The sequence below is a fragment of the Pyrgilauda ruficollis genome, unplaced genomic scaffold (genome assembly GCF_017590135.1).
Source record: "Pyrgilauda ruficollis isolate IOZ18807 unplaced genomic scaffold, ASM1759013v1 scaffold40, whole genome shotgun sequence".
Lineage (NCBI taxonomy): Eukaryota > Metazoa > Chordata > Aves > Passeriformes > Passeridae > Pyrgilauda > Pyrgilauda ruficollis.
In genome coordinates, this window is record NW_024525490.1 from 4,590,460 (window position 1) to 4,606,218 (window position 15,759).

A 15,759-nucleotide genomic window follows, 5' to 3' on the forward strand; every position below is an offset into this window, starting at 1 on the left:
AAATTAAAAACCCCCCTCAGTGTGCTGTTATGCACATGGGATGTGCCGATCTGTTGGTGGTTGCAAGATCCTGCTGAAGAGATGACCGTGTGTTCAAAGAGCCTTTCAGAGAAAGAAACAACCTTTTCCGAGGTTTCAACACGTGCATTGCCACGCAGCGTGCCCAGCCTGCTGCTGGAGAGAAGAATGAAGCAGGGAGGCCCAGCTGCACTGCTGCCAGGATGGGGGGCTCTACCTTCAGGTCCGCGTCTCTCACCCAAGACATCAAGAACATAGGAAGAGCCTTCTCAAAGCAACCGAGCTATGGAAAAGGGGCTTGTCCATACATCCGACTTTGAAGGTCTCAGACGGGTATCGCTCCCTTGCCGCGACTTGCTCCACGGGAGTTAACCTGGAAACCGTGACTCGAGGCTGACGGGTTTATTTTTTCTTGAAGCCAACGTTTACTTTGAGTTTAATCTCCCACGCACACCCCGCTCCCGGGCCCGCCGCGGGGCAGCCGCTGCCTTGGCTCGGGTCGCCCCTGCCCCGCGGGCTCCCGCGGTGCCGGCCGGGCCGGCGGGCAGGGCCGGGCCGGGCAGGGCAGGGCAGCGCAGGATGGGCCGGGCGGGCTGCGCTGGGGCGGGGGGCCCGGGGCGGCCCGGGAAGGCGCTGCCCTTCGCTCCGCGGGAGAGGGCCGGGCTTCCCCAGTTCAGACAAGTCCTCGCCCCGCTCCCGCGGCGGCGGGTTTGGTGCGACACCGTCCTGACATGTTGTAACTGGTTTCCACACCCACCGCGCCTGAGAGCGACGGGAAGTACCTGCGATGAGCGCTGCGCCGCCGTGACTCGCCGCCGCCGCGCTCGCAGCAGCCGGGTCGAGCCGCCCCGCCGCTCCGGAGGCGAGACCCCAACGCGGGGCACCGGCGCAGTAAGTGGGTCTCCCCTCAGTCTCTCCGGGAAGGGACGGGACAGGGGCAGGGCAGGGCAGGCCCCCATCCCGCCAACATCCCGCTCGGCGCCGCGGCGCGTTTGAACGGGGCCGCGCGGGTGGCGGAGCGCGGGCGGCTGCGGCGGGGGCCGGGCACGGCGGGCGGCCCGCGGGAGCGCCCCCGCCGCTCCCACGGCGCGCTCCTGCCGGGGCCGCCCTGCGCAAGCGGCCCCCGCGCCGCCGGGACGGGGGCGCCGCACGTGCGGTGCCGTCCAGCCGAGCGCCCGCTGCCCTTGTTTCGCCTGGAAAGTTAACTTTCTGGTTGAACTAACGAAGCCACCCCTCCAAAAAAAGAAAAAAAAAAACAAAACGAGCAGAAAAACAAACAAGAGAAAGAGAAAATAAGGAAAGCGGCAGGAACGCTTGCGGTGTTGTTTTTCACTTGGATTTGATGCCCTTTGTATTCACAGAAAATGTAATTTCATTAATAATTAAATAATTGCCTGTCACTGCTTAATGTAAGGTAATTATTATTTATTCTTGATACAATTCTTTAATAGAAAGGTTGGTGGAAGGCGAGTGTCATAAAACGCCTGTTTGTTCTCGTAGAGGTTGGTCATGCCAGGCCCTTAAGCCGTGGGGAGGCTCCTTGGCCGAGCTGTGGGCCCGAGGTGCCCAGGTGGATACCCTAAAAACCATACCTGAGAGTATGCAACAGCTCCCAACAAGCTGTTCTCGAGGTGTAAATTTCCTGGCAAGGTTGAGACTTTATGCAGAAACTGTCAAAGTAATCACATTTCCATTGAAAAAGCAATAAGGACATCCTGAGGAAAGCACCATGGCCAGGCCCATGCCAAGGACCGGCTGTACGAGCCTGAGGTTAGAGCTGCTCCCTAAAGTTGCTGAATAGGAAATTTTTCAAAACCTGTGAATATTAGTATGGCAGGGAAGCTCCTTGTCTCTCATACTACTCTGGAACCCCTGTAGAATGTTACATAATTTTCTTTAGTGGACATTTGTCATCTGCTGTATTTGTGAAGTCTGTGATAGTTTCCAAATCTTTCTATATAAAGGCATAATCACTTCTTTCTCATAGGAAAAGGTCTTTTCTTGCTGGGTTCCTGGTAATGGTGCTAGAAAGGTCTGAGCATGTTAATAGAAGGACAAGACGATCACATCAATACAGAATTCAGAATCTGTGTTCTTCAGCAGAAGATCCAGTTTTAGCAGCTCCATTTGGGTTTAAATTCAGTTAAAGGCCATTAATAGCACTTAGGGAAAAAGTTTTAAGTGACTGATCCCTGTGTTCAAGTAGAGAAGATGGCTGATATGCTGGGCTGGCATTAACAGGCAAGGTTGTTTCTCAGAGGATGAACGACAACTTTCCTGGTGCTGGTAGAATTTGTGATCATGTACATAAAGTGTGATAAGGATCTGTAAGCCTCAAGAAATGGGCCTCATTCTGCACAACCTTGCTAATGTAATTGTTGACCTGAGGAGGACCTTTGAAGAATCAAATTTATTATGCGGAAATCACAATACATGGGTGAAGACGACATCAAAAAGTTATTAAGAATTTTGTCCAAACCTCTACTGTTTTATACAGAATTATATGGTTTCACAGGTTCAGTTTCTGCACAGTAGCTTTTACCTTCTAAGGAGAAAAATACCTGTGGAAAGACATGTAGAGCTTTTGTTAAGTATACCTGAAGCCACTGTTTTAATTTGGGAGTTCTCTTTTGTTTCATATGAATGTATCTCATGCTGATGTCCTTAATTTCAAAAACCAGGATTAAAATTTTTTCATTTGTCTCAAGTGTTTTGTGATTTATTTCCATGCTGGCAAATTTTACATTTACTTTTTTAAATTAATGTGCACTGCTTTAAGCTTCTTTTTTAAACAGCACTTGTTAATCAAACATCAACTTCAAAGATGTTCACTGTAAAATGAATGTTCTTGTTTGGAAGATGTTGCACTAGAAGTCTCACCTTTTCAAGGTTACTTATATTTATACTCTGCTTTCAGCATAAGTCTGAGCATAAGTTGCTGTATTTGACCTATTCCACACTTAATTAATTCATTATGTTCAATGAAAAGTCAAGCAATATACTATACTATTGTGAAAAACAAATGAAAGAACCAAACCAAATAAAAGAAATGCATGTGAGGCAGAACACACATGTAATAATTTTTTTTACTTTTTATTTGTTCATAGCATTCAATATTTGGTATTGCACAATGTTACCTATTAAGTATAGTCCTATTCCCTTAAGTTATTTTCAAAGGACAGTATGAGAAGAAAAAAAAATCAATTCAGACAGGCTTTTGAAATAAACACATCTTTCACAACTGTGTATATTCAGTCAGTGAAAAAAATTCTGTTTTAGAAGTATATCCATTCCAAAGTAGTGAGAATTTTAGGAATATCTTTCACTTGCCTTTGTAAAATCATATTTATTCTTACATGTCATAATAAGACTGACTTTTAAGACTGACTGTGTTACTGCAGTGACTAGAGAATGATTTGTCCTGGAGGGCCCTAAAAGAGGGGTGTGTTGGAATCTCAGTGAAGTCACCTGTATTACTGTTCAGACTCTTGAGGGCAACTCAGCTGAGTAACCTGCATTTTGTACTCTTGGTTGTTCTTCATTCTCTATCTAAAATGTCTTGAAAACCTGGTCCAGATGATTGGGCTGGTCCTGATATGACTGTTTTAGTTTTACACTAAGAGTTTAATCTTTGAATCTGTCTTGCCTGTACTGTGTGCTTAGTTCTCCGTCGCCTTCCACCACGGGCTGTCTCTGCATCTGTGAGAAGGGAAATGGTATCACTCCTGTTTTATAACTTTCCATTTCTTCTTGGGAGGGCAGTGTAGAATGAAGCTCTGAGTAGCTGTCAGAGGAATACATGTAGTTCTTAGTTTGGGGGAGAGCAGTCAGATCCCTTTCGTGTTCTGCTTTCCAGTTCACCACAAAGAGCTACTCTTGAAGCAGCAAGGAACACTCCTTTCCCCCAGGCTCGAAAGCAATCCTATCTGGGAAGATCTGCCCTGCTACTTGGCTGAGAGACAGGATTCAAATGGAATTATTCCATATGACATGCTGATGCCAGCTTCAGATCTGGATTTTTATTTCTTGGTCTTTTTTTAACCTCAGTCTTCCCAAGTTCCTTATAAATCTTGGTTTAATTGAACATTTAATTGATTTTTGAACTATCAGTAGATATGCAGATTTTTATTTTCATTCCTTTAGGTTAATATAGCTAATTTACATTTCCTTTCGGGAAGATTTAAACTGTTCCAAACAGACAGTGGAAAGCAATTGCATTGTTTGCAAAAATATCTAGAAGGTCTTGATGGGAAGAGGGAATTAAGTTACATTTATATGCCGGTAAATGAAATCAGAACTCCATATAACTATTTGCTATTATAGTGCTATAATATTAATTAGGCTTGTAGGGAAACCCAGTGATAACTTTCAACCTATCGAGCTTTTTCTAATAATTCTGCCTTCGCTGGATGTTCTTCCTAATTCCGCAGTCTTTCTCTTAAGCTTCATGCCCTAGCCCTGGAAGATGTGCTACCATCTTTCTGTTTTCACATGGCTATGCTGACGCTGCTGCTGTGAAACACCTTCCCCCCCTTTTTTTTGGTGAGTTACTGAGGGTTGCAGAAATGTGAAGGAAGAAACATAGGTATTTGTTCTCTCTCTTTCTTAAATCTCCAATGTGCAACACAAAGCAACCATCTCAGACCTTGCTAAGTGAAATCAAAAAGTATAAGAATGAATTTATAAAACATCAACAGTAAACAACTTGTTATTAATGTTTTGAAAAACAAAAAAAAAGAGATTAAAGCAGCCGCTCCTTTTGGCAGAAGGAATAAGCAGGGTGGAAACTAGACATCAAATTGCTGATTCAGAGTTTGATCCCAGATGTGGGAGGATAAATCTTTCTGGAGTTCCTCATAACTCACTGAAATGAGGTAGGCTGGTCCTGCTTGGGAGCAACAAATGGATTAGATCAGCATGGGAGAACAGATAGATAAGGAGGAGGACCTGAATGACTGTGGTTTCAAAGAAGCCAAAGAAAAGAGATGCATTGCAGAGACAGTAATGTATGGAAAAGTAGGAAATTTAATTGGTTTCTGAAGTGTTTCCTTGGACATGACTCAGTTGGTGCAAAGTGGGTTTTGAAACACAACCTGTGACAGTGTATTGGAACATGCATTGGGTCTGCATTGGTGTTACTGGTATGGATGTTTGGTGTACTGTGAGCTCTGACACAGCTTGTAATACCAACTTCCTAAAATCACTGAACTATGTGTTTAGTATAATTTATATAAAAGCTCTTTATCTTTCAAATATAATATCTATCTCTTTAATATTTATCTATCTATCTATCTATCTATCTATCTCTTTAATATTTAATTTTTGTCAGTAGTAGTCCCTGAGCCTTTTCAAAATATTTTTAAATTCTTGGAAAATGCTAGAAAAACTCAGAGCAACTTTACCAGAAGTGTATTTTAGTTAATAACTGTGTGCGTGTCATAGTTATCTAGAAATATTTTCATTGTTTACTTCCTTATTTTCTCTTTGCAGATACATTTCATCTGCTCATGAATGGACTTTTAAAAGACTTCATACAAAATACATGTAAAAATGGAAACTTCATCTTTGCTGTCATCCTTACATGATGAATGCAGATCAGACAACTATATTGAACCTCATTACAAGGAATGGTACCGAATAGCTATTGATGCTCTGATTGAAGGAGGTTTAGAAGCCTACAAAGAATTTCTTTCCAAAGAGAGATGCTCAGAGTTCCTAGCAGATGAGGAGATTGATTATATTTTGAACAATGTTCACAAACTTCCCCAAAACACAATTTATTCCTCTAACCATGCCATTGATGACACCTCTTCATCGGGAACCTACTGGCCCATTGAATCGGATGTGGAAGCTCCAAATCTTGACTTAGGTTGGCCCTATCTGATGCCTGGAATTTCTGGTGGCACAAATATTGATCTGCTTTTTCATCCACCAAGAGCACAGCCTTACACCATTAAGGAAACTGTTCGGAAGATGATACGAGATGCAAGAAAGGTAAACATGAAAAATAATATTGGGGGAAAAGTGGCAATAATAATAATCTGGTTGGTATTTTATTACGTGGGTTTTTAAATTTTTATTTCTGTGCTGGCAGGAAAAAAGTATCTGGTTGCTCACAATTCAGCAGTAAAGGTTTTCCCAGACTGAGATCAGTCCTTTGGTGTCACATGCACCAGTGTTATTAACCTTAATTCAGAGGGCTCAAAGGTTAATTGCAGGCATTAATTAATCCTGCCATTGTAATGAATAATTACCATTTTACTGTAATGCTGACCAGTGCATGAGAAGTTTGTAGATAATCGGCACACATTTTCTTTGACCTCAGTTGAATATACATTGGTACAATTCTGTATAACTTCAGGATTTATACTAATGTTTCTGTCTTGCATCAGTGGCAACATGCATTGGTTTGGCATGGCAGACAGTTATAAGAAAACACCTCGGTGTTCATCCAACTCACATACCTTGAGAGTCTGTTTTTTGTGATTTTGGCATGTTCTTGCAGAAATCAAACTCTGAATGAAAAAAATCAAACTAGACTAAGCAACAAGGAAATAGATCTTACTTGTGTATATTGCCTTCATTTCTGATTAATGGCTAGAAAATTTGGACATTTTTCCAAATGTGTGTCTCCACTTAGAAGCACTTATATCTTGAGTTTCTGGCTTACACCTTAGCGACAGAAAGTTGCATGTATAAACCACTATTGCTCTCAGTGTGTCAGCTTAAAACTTCTAAGGTTTACATTTTTAAAACAATGTCAGTTAAAAAAATCAGAAGTATTAGCATGCAGATCTGTTTGACATGGGTTTATAATGCCTCTTTAAAAGATATGACAAACATTCAGAAGTATTTCTGGCAAGTATGTCACACTCTCAAATTTCCCCCGTGAAATACAATTGTGTTTTGCATGACTCTATGAGCTTTAAATTGGTAGACTGGGCTCTATCTCACAAACATCTGTAAACACTTCAGTGGCTCAAATACGTTTGTAAATGTGTGCAACAGAAACGGACTGGGCAGGGCAGGGAAGGACTGCGTCTTTCTACAATGTCCCTGCCATATTTAGATAAAGCATATAATTTGTTGCCATAACAGAGTTATCACTAGGCCTTTTATCCTACAGTTTATAATTTAGAATGACTGTATGCCCAAGGAAGAGTTCATTAATTTTCTCCCTCTTTGTCCCTTTCTGAGTGAGATTTAATGTTTTCTGTTTTGCTATGTAGTGAGACCTGCAGGTAAACTGCCCAAAATACTCTTGTCAACGGCAGCTCCTGACCTACCAATGTATCTGCTGTAAGGGAAACAACTAAAACACTGTTAACTCTGCTGAGAAGACTAGTTCAGTTTTGCTTCAAGGTCTTGAAATGCCATGAAGTTAGGCCATTCCCCCTTAGTTGCTCCTTTAATGCAACCACAGAAAAAAATTAGGTGTGCTTCTTGCTGTGCTTTGGAAGGAGGTTGAATGCATAGTGCTCCTTGGTGTGCTTACTTTGCTTCCACTTTATAAAGAGGATGTTTTATGTGTCTCACTGTCAAATCTGACAGCTGAAAGGTTTGTTTAGTTGATCAGCACCACCTCAACATCAACAACCATAACACTTTTGATACAGTGATATAGATTGGTTGCTTCAGGGACCAAGCAATAAAATTCAGCAATTAAATCTAAGAGACATAGTGTTATTCAGCCTCTTTTGTCTGCAGATGCATAGAAAAGTTTAAAATATTTCTAAGTAAGGTAAAATATTTAAATCATGCTTACAGTAGGTAATCCCTTTGTAAACAGCCTAGTGCACTTCTCCTAAGCCACTTAAAAAATGTTGTTATAGTAAACAGGTTTCTTTGTTATGTGGTAGTGGAGATGTATAGTCTTGAGAGTATTCAAAGGCAATAGGATAATGTTGCACATGAAAAACAGCTTGAAGAATAAGTCAGGAAATCATATTCAGCTAACAGAGCTTTAAGCAAAATCGATGGGAATTTCAGCAAACTTCTGTGTGAAAATAAACAGGCTGTTGGAGGTGGGCATGTTCATATCACTTAAATTCAAGCACCAAGCCTGATTGTCTGAGTTCAGGCATTGATTTCCCTGGGCTACCTGACAGCTCAGTGTTGCAGTAAACTAGCTCCTACAAGGGCAAGGCAAAGAATATTTCTGCACTGATTCACTCCATGAAGGAACCCATTTGATGTGTATTTATATGTATAAACTATCCCAAAAATTCATGAAGGAGACTCAGCCACTTGAAACCTAGATGCTTTTGAATATTGGGATATATATAGGGATAAGATGACATTATTAGTGGACTTATATTTGACCTCTTTCATGCTTGATGCATCACAGTGTCACTCCTTAAAATGATTATTATGTATGTTAATTTTGACCTTAAGAAGATGTTGTAAACAACATTAAGCAACTTGCTTGCTGACTGATTTTTTCCTGACTAAAGAAAATAATTTGTAAGCCCATGCTGCACCAGAACAAAACCAGTGACTATAGAGAAGTGTTGTAATAAAGTCTTGTCACATATTTCTTGAATACGCAAGCAGCATAAAAATTATAGACATCACCTTCATTGTAAAATACAGGTGATATAATAGTGGAATTCTTACAGAAAAGCATCAGTACTGTTAAATCCTAGAGAAATGGGCTAACCATTTTAAAGAGATGAATCCACGCTTGTGATATATGTTTCTGAAGGTTTGTTAGAGCAGGGAAGCTGTATTGTACACAGCATGGCATTACATTGTCACCTATATACTACAGCACTTCTGTGGGAGAGATGTGATTTTAGCAGAGTGCCTTAGGTAAAACCAAGATGTCAACAAGATGGGCTTACAGTTGGTGTAACTAAACCTCATCTCTAAATGATACAGCTTGCCAACCACCCTCCTCTGTCAACATAACCTGTGTTCACACAAGGAGGCTGTTTGGCGTGACTGTGTCAGCTGGGGAGACACGAGTCTTTTTCACATGTTGATATAAGCATGTGAGGAAAAAGCACTGCAAGGTCTGTCTGACCTTAATGATGGAGACTTTTGTAAACAAGCTGGTAGCCTTATTTCTCTTACATTTTGGAGGCTTCTACCTTTAATCATTGGCAGGTTTCCGGCTTCTCTGAGGCTCGAGGTGCTCCTACAGCCTGACTCATCACAGCTGGGCTGTCTGAACAGCAACTGATAATGTTTAGCAGTTTTTACTGAGAAGATTATTCATCTGGGAAATGATATCAAGATTATTACTCATCTGTGCCAGGTTGTAGTGGGTTGATGCTGGTTACCATGAAACTTTCTTCTTTCAATACACTGTAACTCAGAGATTTCAATAATGAAGTGTTCTCTCCCTCTGTGACTTTTCCTAAGAATTGCCTCAAAACCATCAGTTATGAGCTTGTGCATGTGTGCAAGAAATCTCTTGTACTGTTTTCTCAGGTGTGATTGACAGGGTGAGGCAACAGGGAACCTTCTGGCAGTGTGTATTTCTCTTTTACAGCAACTAGATTCCTCTGTCGACCATGGATTTTGTTCCTAAACAGTTTTCGAGAGAAGGCACATTCAGACTAATATCCAAATAAGGATCTGCTCTTCCTGGAGGGAATTAAAATATGTTTTCTAAAGAACCGTGTTGCTTAGACAACCCAAGGGTTACTGGTTTGTACACATGCCAGAAAACACTTAAAGACTTTCCTGACGTACTTTTGGGATTTATGATGGAATGTATGACGTAGCACATTATTCAAAAAATATGCAATACTTTTCACTGACTTTATTTTATTCAAATATACTTGCAGTCATAAGTCTGGGTTCATGAAGTCAGTAATATTTGTAAGAATTTTTTAAAAATATCATTGCATAGAAGCTTAAATAAAAATTAGAATGGTTAGTGTATTGGAATTTTGGAAAATAAAAAAGGCAGTTGTTTTTGCTGAAATACTCATGATTGGGGTTTTTAATGAGACAAGTTGCAAAACTTGGACCCTTGGGAAAGAATTACATTGTGCATTGTGAATCAGTGTAACTTGTTATTAGTCTTTCTGGACACACTGTAGGTAAGCACTTGGTCAAAAAGGTGTTCCTTTGGGTTCTTGTGAGAGAGAGTTATGTACAAATTAATGCCTTGCATTGTTTTCTATAGCAGTGGACCTCATCAAATAAAAACAGTTGATTCATTTTACAAATATATAAAAAGGAAAATATTTTCTTTTACTTTTTTTTTTTTTTTAAATTTTGTTATGTATTGTTTCAAGCAAGAGTGAAAGGTTTGTATTACAGAAAAAAAATTATTCACTATTAATTCATTATTATTTGCTACTAATTATTATTAATTATTGTTCATTCTTCACTGTTATGTACTGTTAATCTCATTTGGTCATGTGTATAATACAATAATAATAGTCTAGTACTGGCTGCAGTCTAGTATGAAAGAAAATCAAATTCTTACATGCAAATATGAAGAGTAATGTTTCTGTACAGGAGAAAACTTGTAGAATATGGATGTGTTGAGCAATCTTTTATTTCTCTTTCACCGGCACTCTTTGCCAACTATTTTAAATATAATTTGAACACAGACTGGAACAATGATAATGAATAGTGCTTGTGGCAGTACTTGTCTTAGCTCACTAATTGCATCGGTTCAAGCAGATGAGAGAGGGGCTGCACCTTTTCGATGTAAAAACCAGAGCAATCTGCTGAATTCAGGGAGAAAGAATAGATAAATACAGTAGTTGTCCCGCTCAGACATTTTCTGTATTATCTTTAAAGTGTTAGATAATCAGCAGATACCATTTTTTAAGGTGAGAGTAACGCATAGAAATACTCAATTTCTGGCTGAAAACATGTAAGGCAGCATTTTCCCTGCCAAGATATTTTGCTCCACAAGGATTTCAGCAGGTGCCTTTTGGTTCAGCCGCTCTGTTGAAGGGTGAATTCATCATTAACTTCCTCTCAAAGTCTGTTAAAAGATTTCCTGATGGTTGAAAACCAGCATGGCAGGCATGTGTATGGTTTCCAGGTGAAACATAATTTTTAGTTGGTGATAGATTTATTTCAGAAAGTGAGATTGTGTCCCATTTTTTCTAATTGCACAGAGTACATGCCACGTGTTGGAAGAGGATTGGTTTTGTTCCTGTTGCGACTGTGTGACCCAGTATCAATTTTTTGTCATCACAAAGTAGCACTGCTCACAATAAGTAATTGTTTCAGGCACTTTCTCTGCTTGGATTTGCCTTTGGAGTCTTCCCACTGTTTTACCTGCCTGTCCCCTTCTCTCCCTGCTGTCCTGCTCCCCCCACGTCAGGGTGCAGTCACAGCAGTGCGCTGCCAGTGCAGGCAGAGAGGACTGCCAGAGAGGACTGCCATCGATGGGACACATCTGCAGGCAATTTCGTAATCTGGAAAACCTGGGACTTTTGTGAAATCCAATTCTTACGTGCTCTAAACATGAAACTCACAATTTTTCCTGGTACTGCTCCTGTTATGTGGGGAGGATACAGAAGTGAAGAGCAAGCAGAGTGCAGAGCCTGGGGAGTGGGAATCTTTGAGAATGTAATTTTTAATTTGTTGTGGTACTTTTGTATTCACAGGTTTCTGTCTTTGCAAGACTTATGACATCTTCAATACTTGTATTAAAAGATGTAATTAAATAATTTATAGGTATTGCCATTTTTATGTCAGAACTGTGCTAATGTGTTATCAAAATATCACGCCTCCATGATGAATTTAAAAATAGAATAAGGAAGATTAAAGGCCAGATATTGCAGGCAGCTGTATTTTTTATTAATATCTGTCTCATTCACATACATGTGAGAAGTAAGCATGCACATATGCTTTGTAGCAATTCCTATCATTAAAAGATTTTCTGTCATTGACATAAATCTCTGTCAGTCAAGACAAAAGTGCCATTAAGAAGTCATTTACGCTTTTTGCACATTCAGTAGATTAAAGTGTTCTTTATCATATTCAACAATAACTTGTACTACATTATGCTGAAACAGTTACAGATCAAAATATACTATAAATACATGACTGTTGATTTAAAATAATTTTGCCCAGGCAGAACGCTTCTTTCAGTGCCCAGACTAGTGTATTTGAGTTTTGTCTCTCTCCTTTTCTTGCTTGCCCAAAAAATACTGATAATGTTGAAATGCTGGTTTTGTTCATCTGAATTCCTCTCTTGAAGAGATCTCCATTTTTCTGGGGGGTTTTTTCAGCCAGGAAACAATCTTGCCTGAAGAACTATAGCTCTAATCACATTCGTAAATCCATAAGCCTTTTTTCATCTTTTGCAGTTTTAGCATAGGTTTTGAACTCATGATAGCTTTCCAGCACAGCCAGTGATGCTCTGAAGGGGACATATTTAGGGTCATTTTAAACTTAAAACTTGTTACGTATCACAGTTTGGAAAGTAAAATATTATATTATCTGTGGTAGAATTTTAAATGAGCACAGCTTTGTGTGCAGATAGCTGCAGTACTGAAGCAGTATTTGTGTAACACAGTGTGATAGAATCTACATAGAAAGTGGAGAAGTGCTGACAAAAAAGTTCAAAATTTCCCATTCTTCTGTTTGGAAGGAGTGGGATTGCATGCCAGTGAGTTACATGTATTAAGTTTCCTCATATATCAGATCTAAGTAGAAGTAGCTACTTCTCTTGTAACTATTTCAGAACAACTTGCTTAATGCTGCATTATTTTTCTTGAGGAGTACTGCAAGTATTCCAGCACAGATGGTAGAAGAGTCAAAGTACACTTTAATATTTACCTCTCTGAAAGTAGTGCAGACCTTGCCCTAGATACCTGTGTAGTCATGCCTTCCATTTTAGCCTGTTGATAATGTATCTATACCATTTTCTATATCTATAACAATTTTCTAATAAAGATACAGTAAAATTGCAAGAGAAGCTAAAGTCCACATTTTCAGAAATGTTGTCAATGTGCCTGAGACCTCAGAGTGCTTTTGCTCTCTAAAACCCTTCTGTAATGTACCTTTGGAAGGAAGGAAGCATTGGCATCACAGCCATAACAGGGTGTAACTGGTGCTGAGCTTGCTGCTTTACCATAGGATCTGCAGACATCCATAAAATGACTCACCTCAATAGAGCTATTCAAAATAAATAATTGCAAGATCTGGCCATTGCTTGCTTGATCAACAGTTAATAATTTTTCAGTATATAATCCACTGATCAGTAGGCCAGCTGAATTTATAGTAGTTTTATTTACATTGTAAATACAGGATTATAAGCAATCAAACTATCTATCTCTGCTTTCCTTGCCCTCGTTTGTCATCTTTTCCCGTATCTTAGGTGTTTGTTTTCTGAAGCAGTGAACGTTATTATGTTTCACTGCGTGTCTGTACATCCTACGGCTGTTGTAGCCTCCCCAGTTGGTGCCAGCCAGTACACACATACCGCTACTACAATATAAACAGTAGATTCAGAATTTGTATGCTCTCCTTTATCCTTAGCCAACAAAAAGCATATTCTGTAAATGAGACTACTGAGCATTAAATGAATGTAAATCATGGGTTTTTTTTTAAAGAAACAGTTATAAACCAAAAGTGTGAGAATATTATACATTAGCAAACAGTACTCAGAGCAAGTAGGGGCTGTTTTTTATTTTCTTGCCTCTGTGGTTTTAGTTTTTGACAAAAATTACAGTTGTGCATTTGCAATTATGCAGGCTATTTTCTGATGAACATCAGTACTTCCCTGATAAAAGTTGCAAACCGTAGCTGTGTAATGCTTACTTTTCAAATATATTTGTAAAAGCATGAAGCATTTCCTAGCTTCAGATAAGAAGGGTGTGACGTGTACAGGGTGTTCTCATACCTTATCTGGAAGCGGGTTATCTTAACCAGCTCTGTCTCTTGGTCTGGAGTGCTTGTGCTGACTGCCCAGAAGATCTATGGTGGGAGGGAACAGAATAGATTCCTCAAAAACAGGGTCCGTGGTGACCCCTGCTTTCCCCAGAAAAGCGTGAGGGCATGTAGCTGCCTTCAGAAAGCTTCTTGTCGTGTCTTTTATCCAGGGATTTTTGCTAGCTGCAGCACCAGATCTCCTCAGGCCTTTTCACTTCTGCCAGTGATCCTGCTGTCAGAGACGAAGCTGAGTGATAGGATAATATGAGAAGTTATGCGCCGTATCTCTTAGAGATGAAAAGAAAACTTTGAGATCTGCATCATCCACTAGCAATCAGGCTCGAACAGTAGCACAGGATTGTGTGCTCAGGTAGCCAAATAGGTGTGCCTTGAGTTCAAGCAGCAGATATAACATCTCAGCCCTATTTTCATGCTGTTTCCTGGAGCTGCAGGCACTCTTTGCTAGGAAGGCTGCACTTCAGCTCAATAAATTCCCTTTACGGCTTAAGCACTAGGTGAAGCACTAAGACATCACCTTTGAATTCAGGTGAATCTGAGTGGCATCAGCCCACAGAAGACATTGTAGTTAGTGTTTTTCTTTAGGCTTTTGATGCTTGATAAGGAAGAAATAATATGGAAGATGAGATGAAATAAGCAGCACAGAAGAAAATTATCATTCCCAGTGGGACCTTTCTCAAGAAATGCCCACTGAGGGACTAAGCTCTTCTTAAGCTGTGCAGAACTCCCTGTTAGTGAGCTGTGCCTTCTGATTAGAGACATCCGAGACAGCAAACAGAAGTTACAGTGTCAAGCCAGCAGCATTGATTTATTTCAAATGCCAGATAGATGCTGCTTGTCAAAGCAACTAGGTTTCCATCCAGCATGACAGAGCACAGTAATATCAGAAGCTGTCTGCTGTTCTGATAATTTCCTGTCACTGACTAATGGTGGATTAGCACAGGCATGCAGTAATTGCCTGAAAAGTCACTCTTAAGGGCATGGGTTTTTTTTTTTTAAATAATAGACAGGCCTATGTGGCTGCACAGAATGTGTTTGATAGAGATCAGTAACCTTTGTTTGCTGAGGCTGGGCCTAAAATACAGCCATCTACAAGTCTAACTTTTACAGCAGTATGTACTCTAACAATTCTACAGAAAGTTGTTTTAAAACATAACAAAAACCATGTTATTTTGCTCAATGGATATACTTTTGAAATGAGAAGACTAAGCATAGATATGAAACTGGGAACTATGATTCTTCCATTTGTTTGTTTATTTGCTATCACACTATTTCATGTTTTAGCATAACAGGAGCACTAGTAATATCACTGTATTTTCTAATGGATTTTATGATGCACAAAATAATTGCAGTAATATCATCATCTATTCTGTTAATGACTTCTAGATTAATGAATATCAGTAAGCCATTTGTGCCAGAAATCTCATTAGTCAAAGGATTTGATTTCTTATGCATAAGTTTAATGATGACAGTTCAGTACAGATCGGAAGTGCTATATGATGTTGCAATCACCCATTACAGGATTTCTGTCCCAAGTAAAGGCCTTGTTCTTCATTTTGGAGTTAGAGGAGTTAAACAGTGTTTTTGCAATGAGTTCTTGAGAGCTCTGGAAGCTGTTTCTGTGTGCATGCCACAGCCTTTCAAAGCCAGAGCTCCAGGTGCCTTTTGGACAAATGAGAGCAAAGGAGGGAAAAGATGTGCTGTTCTTGGGTGTTGAGTAAGAGGCGTGTCAGAGGAGCAGAGATCCTGCCAGTCCTTCCAGTTGATTCGTTTTAGAAATCAATGCAGCAACTAACCACTGTTTTCGACGTTCTGAGGGACCATAACACTCTGAAGCCTGCACCCAGGGTGAAAATGCTGGCAGCT

General features: G+C 40.1%; 1 protein-coding gene across 1 annotated transcript in view; it reads left to right on the forward strand.

The window, feature by feature from the left end:
* The first annotated feature begins 737 nt into the window (after positions 1-737).
* The window catches only part of FAM83B (family with sequence similarity 83 member B), a 51,912-nt gene continuing 36,890 nt past the window's right edge, over positions 738-15,759 (forward strand). The window contains exons 1-2 of the mRNA XM_041477331.1: positions 738-909; positions 5,509-6,012. Coding sequence (XP_041333265.1) covers positions 5,569-6,012 — 444 coding nt within the window. The 5' untranslated portion in view covers positions 738-909; positions 5,509-5,568. The remainder of the gene's footprint in view (positions 910-5,508; positions 6,013-15,759) is intronic.